The sequence below is a fragment of the Bombina bombina genome, chromosome 6, assembly GCF_027579735.1.
Source record: "Bombina bombina isolate aBomBom1 chromosome 6, aBomBom1.pri, whole genome shotgun sequence".
NCBI classification, from domain to species: Eukaryota; Metazoa; Chordata; class Amphibia; order Anura; family Bombinatoridae; genus Bombina; species Bombina bombina.
Genome location: NC_069504.1, coordinates 823375203 through 823384684, shown reverse-complemented (window position 1 = coordinate 823384684; position 9482 = coordinate 823375203). Strand labels below are relative to the sequence as shown.

The 9482-nt window shown below is 34.5% G+C and overlaps 1 protein-coding gene across 1 annotated transcript in view; it reads left to right on the top strand.

Moving 5' to 3' along the window:
* The first annotated feature begins 1899 nt into the window (after positions 1-1899).
* Positions 1900-9482, top strand: part of LRRTM4 (leucine rich repeat transmembrane neuronal 4) — a 975428-nt gene continuing 967845 nt past the window's right edge. The window contains exon 1 of the mRNA XM_053719463.1: positions 1900-3474. Within this exon, the coding sequence (XP_053575438.1) occupies positions 1900-3474 (1575 nt within the window). The remainder of the gene's footprint in view (positions 3475-9482) is intronic.

Sequence of the window (9482 nt, the reverse complement as noted above, 5' to 3'; positions counted from 1 at the left end):
TATTCTATTCTGTTAGGAATCAGGGCAGTGCACCTGTAGGTAAAGGAACAACATTCAATGGATTCTGTCTATATCTTTCTATCTATCTATCTATCTATCTATCTATCATCTATCTATCTATCTATCTATCATCTATCTATTTATCTATCTATCATCTATCTATCTGTCATCTACCTTTCTCTCTATATCTATCTATCAATCATCTAATCAATCTATCATCTATCTATCATCTATCTATCTATCTATCTATATACACACACATACCTTGTTATTTATGTGTCCTTTTATATGTTATTTATACGTAGAAAGAGACATAATAAAGTGCAAACACATGCACATACAAACACACACACTCATGCACACCTATGTTTTTTCCTCAAATAGTTCCACAGCCACCTTATCCCTACTATAGTGTACAGGAAATATGTTAACCTTATTTCTATTATGAATTGGCCAAAGTGGAAGTATTGTTCACACCATGTAACGCTTGATAAGATTAGGAAGTTGCCCACTGCTCTGTATCGTTCCTAGACTTTCCACATGCAGCATTAATTTAGCCCAGCATTATAGAGTGATCCAAATATACAATATATGTGTGAATCTAGGGAGGATATGCGGTGAAACATTCTAGGGCATACGCAGGCTCCTATTCCTGTGCCAACAAATTCTTCCATGGTTCTGAATCCAGGGCATTCATTACACAGCCATAAAAGACAGAGTCATAGAGAACCCTCTTTACTAACAAGGAATGCCAGCTGGGTTTTGGGAGATTAACCCTTCCCCATTCCAACTTTTGGTTCTAGATGAATCCTGCGTTATTAGAAATGGAATCATAACGGTAATGCTATAGTTAATATTGCACTACAAATGCCATCCCCTCTCTAATCTGTTTTCAGTACGCAACATGGCTAATATTTAACCTCTCTTCTACTGCACTGATTCTCTCAGCATCGACAGTATAATCAATCTGGCTTACCTTCTCCTTTTACAAATAACACCAGCACAATTAATAATATCATGTTTTGCTAGAGCCCCTGTTGATATAAGGCAGATAGACATATGTCTGTGAATATATTTAGACGTATTCTTTTGTAAAGATTTTTAGTATGGTATGAGATATTAATTATGACAGAGTTGTAAGCAAATGAATACTGTTGTATAATAATTGCTTATAGGAAATACAAATATGCAAACACTGCATCACTTTAATTGTATTCCAGACACTAGGAGATATATTAATGAAAAGCACAATGACTTCAGACTTAATATGCCTTTTTACTGGCTAACTAGTTGACTGATATTCTTTTGTATTTTTTCTCCTTATTGGGTCAAGTATGTTCTGATTTCTTCCATGTTATCAAAGTATTCTCTTGCTACGCTATAGGGTTTTCCCCCCACTGTTTAGCAGCTATGGCTTGGCTATAATTAGTAAAATAGAACTACCATATGTAATTGTGTTTCTTTTGTGAATGCAACATCATAAACTATTATTCATATACACTGAATAATACACATATTTTAAGGAAATAAAATCAAGCTAATTTGTACAGCAAACCCAATTCTCTTCATAAATGAGATTTTTAGTGTCAGAGAAAAAAGAATCATTGCAAAATTCCTTTTCTAAACCAAGGTTTGGGAATAATATATATGGAATATTTAAATGCCAGCTAAAAAGGGGGCATCTGCTATTCTCTTGAAGCAATAAGGGGCACTTAAGATTGTTTGTATGAATAAGCATCTTTAAAGCAGATTTTCTAAGTGGTGTTGAAAGAGTTGACTTGCTTTTATTTGATTATGTTTAATTAAAACAATTAATCTCCACATTGCTTAAGGGTTTTTAGTGAAGGGATTATGTGAATTTATATTGTCAATGCCTTTTCTAAGGTTTATAGGTTTTCAATGCACATCTCTCTTTGCATTGCTGCAGGTTTCCAACTGATGCATCAGCTGAAAGGCATGAGTTTAAGGCTGGTTTTACTGCCTGCTCTCTTCGTGGTGATGATCGTTGGTGCACAGAAAGCTTGTCCAAAGAACTGCAGGTGCGATGGGAAAATTGTTTATTGTGAGTCCCATGCCTTCAGAGACATCCCCCAGAATATTTCGAGTGGCTCCCAAGGACTATCCTTGCGTTACAACAGCATTCAGAAGCTCAAGTCCAACCAGTTCTCTGGACTTAACCAATTGGTTTGGCTTTACCTTGATCACAATTACATTAGCCTTGTGGATGAGGAAGCCTTCCAGGGCATACGTCGACTTAAAGAACTGATTCTAAGCTCAAATAAAATCACTAACCTTGCAAATGCCACCTTCCACCCTGTACCTAATCTTCGGAGTTTGGATCTGTCATACAACAAACTTCAAACTTTGCAATCAGAACAATTTAAGGGCCTTCGCAAGCTCTTGATTTTGCATCTGCGCTCCAACTCCCTAAAAACAGTGCCAGTCCGGGTCTTTCAGGACTGCCGTAACTTGGATTTTTTGGATTTGGGTTACAATCGACTTAGGAGCCTGTCTCGTAATGCTTTTGCTGGCCTCCTAAAACTTACTGAGCTTCATTTGGAACACAACCAGTTTTCTAAAGTGAACTTTGCTCACTTCCCTCGGCTCTTTAACCTGCGCTCTCTTTACTTACAGTGGAACAAAATCCGATCTATCAGCCAAGGATTAACTTGGACATGGACAGCTCTTCACAACCTTGACTTGTCAGGGAATGATATACAAAGCATAGAGCCTGGGACCTTTCAGTGCCTCCCCAATTTGCAGAAGCTCAACTTGGAATCCAACAAGCTTACCAATATCACCCAGGAAACATTAAATGCCTGGATATCCTTGACCTCCATAACTCTCTCTGGTAACATATGGGAATGTAGTAAATCAATATGTCCTCTGGTCTTTTGGCTAAAGAACTTCAAAGGAAACAAAGAAAGTATCATGATTTGTGCAGGCCCCAAACATATCCAAGGTGAAAAAGTTATTGATGCAGTGGAAACCTACAATATCTGTGATGAAACTCCAGTGTTGGTAACTGAAAAGGCTTATCAGACAACTAAATCCCCACCAAAACCCCAAATCATCCCTAAGCCTACAGTATACAAGTTTGAGAGTGTACCCCCAATATCATTTTCTCCTAGCCCATCCCCAAGTCTTCAGACGCCCATGGCTGAACAAGAATATGAGCATGTTTCCTTCCACAAAATTATAGCTGGGAGTGTGGCCCTTTTCCTATCTGTGGCAATGATCCTATTAGTCATCTATGTGTCATGGAAACGTTATCCTGCTAGCATGAAGCAACTACAGCAAAATTCCATGATGAAGAGACGTCGGAAAAAGGCCAGAGAGTCAGAGAGACAAATAAACTCCCCTTTACAGGAGTATTATGTGGACTACAAACCTTCGAACACTGAACCCATGGATGTATTGGTTAATGGATCTGGACCCTGCACATATACCATCTCTGGCTCCAGGGAATGCGAGGTATGAAAGTCAATCCAATTAAACATTAAAAAAAATTGCTGCTGTTAAAGGTCGAGGTAACAATTTCTTATCTCTGTGATGAGGTATAAGGCTGTTTTTTTTTTTGGTTGTTTTCACTGTAGGGCTCTTTTAAAATCCGCTTTGGTGTAAGAGGTTATTTTAATTGAATAACAGCAAAAACTATCAAGGTTTTTATTTATTTCCTTTTTTCCCACTGGGATCTGGGACGAGAAGGAAGTCCATTCGAGGATGAGATTACATTTGAATAAGCCTTTTCCGATGGCAGGAGAGAGTGTGTGCCAAGAATGGGCAGATAGGGACAAAACTCTTGAGTTCCCTTAATAAAAAGGGCATTCTATGACTCTTGCATGGTTTGTTTGCCAGTATCCCTCAGCCTTTTTTTATGGACTAATGAAAGGATTTGTGCTATAAAACACAGGATCAAATTAACAAAAACAAATGTTTTCTGGATATCAAGAGGAACTAAGCCAAAGATTAAAAAGACCAATTTCTGCTTGTTTTGTGGGGATAAAAAAGAGAGAGAGAGAGACTAAAATTTCTGTTGCTAACATGCTGATGCGTTTCATACAAAAACAGAGTTTATGCTTTGCCTTATGGGACGTTAAGACTGCCTTACCTTGAATGAGGGTCATCAGCCCATTTTCTAAATCTTTATACATGGACTAATATAAATATATATATATATATAAATAGAATTGCAAGCAAATTATGAAAATTTATTTTTTGCTTCTTGGTAAAATTGGGTGGAAAACAAATAGTCTATTTGTGCACAGACTAGAGACAGACAGTGCTAATCAATCCAGCAGTGAAGTGGTTATACAAAATCCTTTCAATATTCCACATGTGAATGCTCAGGGAATCTCTCTTTTAACCCATTCTCTGCTGAATGGGTTAACAGAAGCTTAGCAAACGTTATCTGTTTTCATTACTTTATTGCTGATAATTTGTCTGGGATTAAAACAAAGGACTTTTTTTAAATATGTATTTTAATAATATGCAGCAGATTTTTTTTTCTTTATATTTTAAGGATGTAGCATGGGCATTTAGCACAGTTGAAGCCATAAAATAATTAAAAAAAAAAACAAGGTTGATTCATACATTTTTATATAGATCTAAGCAAAATGCAATTTATTTACGGTTTATGAGCTTTGGTTGTTAATTTATGCTTATTGTTTTGATTTTTTTTTTTTATTGCAGATTTTTTTTTTTACACAATAATATACATTAATATTTTACAACCTGATGTGTTTCTGTGCCAATTAAAAAAAAAAGCTTGCATTTTTATTTAAGAGCTAGAGTTGATAGTTAAAAAAATAACGGATGACTTTTGGATAAATGAGTAGTTCAGATTTTGCATAAATATGCAAAGATGTTGAACATTTCTGTGCAATCAGAGACTTGCTTATTTACATAACCGATGTACAGACAATATGACAACATTTTGACTGATGCATTGATTACTGAGTTACTGTACATGAAAATATTCATTTTGCATGAATACTATTTTCTGTATGGTACATTGTCCTATTACTAGCAAGAGAATGTACCAAGTTACCTGTTGGTAGCCTTATGCAAACCAACTGTTGTACCTGTTATGGTTAAATTTCTACTGTGCTATCTGCTTAGTCTCTGTCAAAAATTTGGTATTGATAATACATAAAATGTGTCTGCTGAACAATATGTCAACATATATTATGTTTATATATATATAAAAAAAAAAAAAAAGAAATGAAACTAATTTGTCGCTGTGTTTATTCTATGATAAAAACAGGCTACAGACCATTAAATACAGAACCACAGAAATAATTAACTGTGGGATATATGAGAAAAGTAATTATTGGGTACATAATGAGGTTACAAAGAGTGTTTCAATGAATGGTCAAAGAAACTGGCATCTGAGCCCAACTTTAATTATTAATATTATAAGTCACTTTCATTTACATTAAAGGGAAAGTAAACCCAAAATGTATCCCTGTCATAAAATCTTTAATTAAGATTAAAGTAAAATCAAACACAATTTTAATAAATATATATTATTGTTTTTTCCTAATTCTGCTGTAAAATACATCTTAAAATGTGTTTGTTTGGTTCAGCACTCAAAGAAACTATAGGCTCTGCTATACTCTAAAGTATGGTTTGATTTGTCTGTCCCATGCTGTGTGCTGCAACCTAGACAAATTGAACCATACTTTCTTGTTTCCTGTGCACAGCAAAGGCGGGCAGCGACATTTGACTCTTTTCTGCACCAGAATTCTTCTTATTAAAGAGCGACACACAAAGATCTGGCTTTGTACATATCTTTATGAGTTGCACTTTCACACAAATAAATCTTGTGCAGAAAAAGACGAATGCTGCTGAACTGCAGCCATATTCTGCATTTGTGGGGCACAAGTGATCTGCACAGTGATTTTTTAAATTAAAGGGACACTAAACCCAAATGTTTTCTTTCATGATTCAGATAGAGCATGCAACTTTAAGTAACTTTCTAATTTACTCCTATTATTAATTTTTCTTTGTTCTATTGCTATCTTTATTTGAAAATCAGGAATGTAAATCTTAGCAGCCAGCCCATTTTAGGTTTAGAACCATGGGCAGTGCTTGCTTATTGGAGGGTGACATTTACCCACCAATAAGCAAGCATAACCCAGGTTCTCAACCAAAAATGGGCCGGCTCCTATGCATCACATTCCTGCTTTTTAAATTAAGATAGCAAGAGAATGAAGAAAAATTGATAATAGGAGTAAATTAGAAAGTTGCTTAAAATTGCATGCTCTATCTGAATCATGAAAGAAAAAATTAGCTTTTAGTGTCTCTTTAACAGGGGAACATGTGTATTTAATTTACTAATTGCCAATCACGAATGCACATGTCTATTGAATAAAAGATCACTCACATATTAACAGAGTTTTTGATAGTATTACATGCTTCAAAAATATTTGTAATGCAGTGATTAATTGCAGCTGTATGTAGCTATGCAATTATTTAAAAAAAAAAAAAAAAAAGATTTCAAAGACCATTTAATGGTGCTGTTCAATGATATATAATTTGGGTGACCATATTGCCGCTTTAAAAAGGTACACATATGAAAAATACATATGTCAGGGCTTTTTTCAGTGCTGTTTAAACAACTGAATTGTATAAGAACCCTGACATATGTATTTTTCATATGTCCCTTTTTAAAGCAGCAATATGGTCACCCTATATATAATGGATATATTTAAGAGGCTCAAAGAGTAAAATTGGTAGCTACTTTTAAAAACCTGTATCCACAGAGCACATAGTAACAGCCCATAAGGCTGAAGAAGGCGTCTGTTTAGCCTATATTTTGTAATGTTATGGTATAAAAATTCTTATCATTTTCTAAATGGTAACCATGTTTTCATTGTTTAAAAGAACCATGGTGTCCCTTAATTTCATTCCTTTTTAACTCTTATCTTGGTCATAAAAAGGCCTCACCCAATGATCCTTTTAATTTTTGACAAGCTGTGTACACAATATATATATATATATATATAAATAATTTTTTTTAATTTATATATATATATATATATATATATATATATATATATATATATATATATATATATGCTGTGTGTATATATATATATATATATATATATATATATATACACATATATATATATATATATATATATATATATATACATATATATATATATTTTCTCTTCAGCATTAGGAAAATATCATCCATTTATGTGCCGTAAGTAGAATGTACCAACATAAGCCAATATGCAGTTAACCACTAGTGACCGATCTGGCAATATCTTTTAATTTGTATTTTATGAAAATATAACAACATGTTAATACATTTTTAGAAATAATAAAACTCAGAGCAGCCTTTGAGCACACTTTCTCTTGTGTGTTTTGAATTACAAAATATGTATATCAACAAGCGCATTTCTTTGAGGTAACATATGATACATTATATTTATATTGCTTATCTTTAGCAGCCAAATATTCAAATCATGCTGATAATATATAAATACTGAGACTAGACTGACCATTTAAAAAAAAAAAAAAAAAAAAATCCTGGTTTTTGTATACCCATGCTCCCTAGAGGGGCCAAAAAGCAAATCCATTAATCTGAAAATGCTGCAAATAAAAAAATAAAATGGTTTAGGCAATTCGCAGCATTTTTAAAAACTACATTCCAGATTTTGCCTTTCGGCCTTTCTAGGGAGACTGAAGTAAGCACAATGCTTACATAAAAAGAGGTATTTAAAGTCCCTTTGAATGTACATTGTTGTGTATACTTTAAACGACATAGCACTGGAATTAAATCCACTAGGATGCCTGTCTGACCGCTCTAGCTTTACTGGTTACCAGCATATTTGTTTCACCAAGTTCTATATACATATAGAAGATTGTTCTGTTTTATTTTATTTTTGTAATATAGAAATATGTGTATCATTTCTCCTCTACCCCCCTATTACTCTTCTTTGTAGTTCAGACTTATTTAGAAAAAAAAAAAAACTTTACAAGGGAACTATTTTTATAGAACTTTCTGGAACTGATAGGGGTAGATTTGTTAAGAGGCAAGCGGACATGATTCGCTGTAGCGAATCATGTCTGTTCGACCTCGCTAAATGCAGACAGCATACACTGTCGGCATTTAACATTGCACAAGAATTTCTGGTGAAATGCGTGTGCAATGCCGCCCTCTGCTCACTGGTGGCCGATCGACCAATAGCAGGGGCCTTACATCATCCTGATCGTATCGTCTTAACTTCCGCTTCAGGCGGACCTGAAACGATGGGGCTCTGAAGCAGCATCCGCTGCTTAATAAATGGACCCCATAGTATTTAATGTCAGAATTAATCTGACTGGAAAAATCTTAAATCATTTCCCTCTATACTTGAATACTATTAATAAATGTGTGAGGAATTTTCTTTTTCCTATTCTAGGGCTAGTGGCAGTTCATGACAATAATCACTCAGGATATTTGCTAGGGTAGACCTATTTAGGTAACTTAAACATACATATATATATATTGGGTAAAAAAAACTAGGACATCATATATTATGGGAAATGTAATTTAACACAATAGGGATTTGTATGGACAATATGGGGCATATTTATCAAGCTCCGTATGGAGCTTGATGCCCCGTGTTTCTGGCGAGTCTTCAGGCTTGCCGGAAACACAAGTTATGAAGCAGCGGTCTAAAGACCGCTGCTCCATAACCTGTCCGCCTGCTCTGAGGCAGCGGACAGACATCGCCAGAAATCAACCTGATCGAATACGATCGGGTTGATTGACACCCCCTGCTAGCAGCCGATTGGCCGCAAATCTGCAGGGGGCGGTATTGCACCAGCAGTTCACCAGAACTGCTGGTGCAATGATAAATGCCGAGAGCATATGCTGTCAGCATTTATCGAAGTGCAGCGGACATGATCCGCTATATCGGATCATGTCCGCTCGCACCATCATAAATAGGCCCCTATAATAACATACAGTATTATTTTAAGGGACATTAAACACTTTGAAAAGGTAATATAAAATTAAAGATTGTATATATATATATATATATATATATATATATATATATATATATATATATATATATATATACTGTATATATAAAAAAAAACAAATATACTTTAATTATTTCTTTTCTTCCCTTTTCCTGTAATTCCATTCTGAAATTTTGAGCTTTTAAGTTCCTGTTAAAAATTAAAGTGCAGAACACTGTTATAGTCTACACAGTCATTGGCTGCATACTCAAGTGACCTATTTAAAACTGTCTCTAATTGGCCACAGCAGAGAAGGTAACCTAAGTTAGAATATGGCAGCTCCTATTGTTTTATAGACAATAAAACTTTAGACTTATTTTGACAATATTTAAACAACTAAATCTTTAAAACATACATCTGCATGTTATTCTCAGACTAATCTTTTCATTGAATGCATCATTCTATCTAGCATTTGTTTAGTGTTTAATGTCCCTTTAAATGGAGAATGTTAAGTT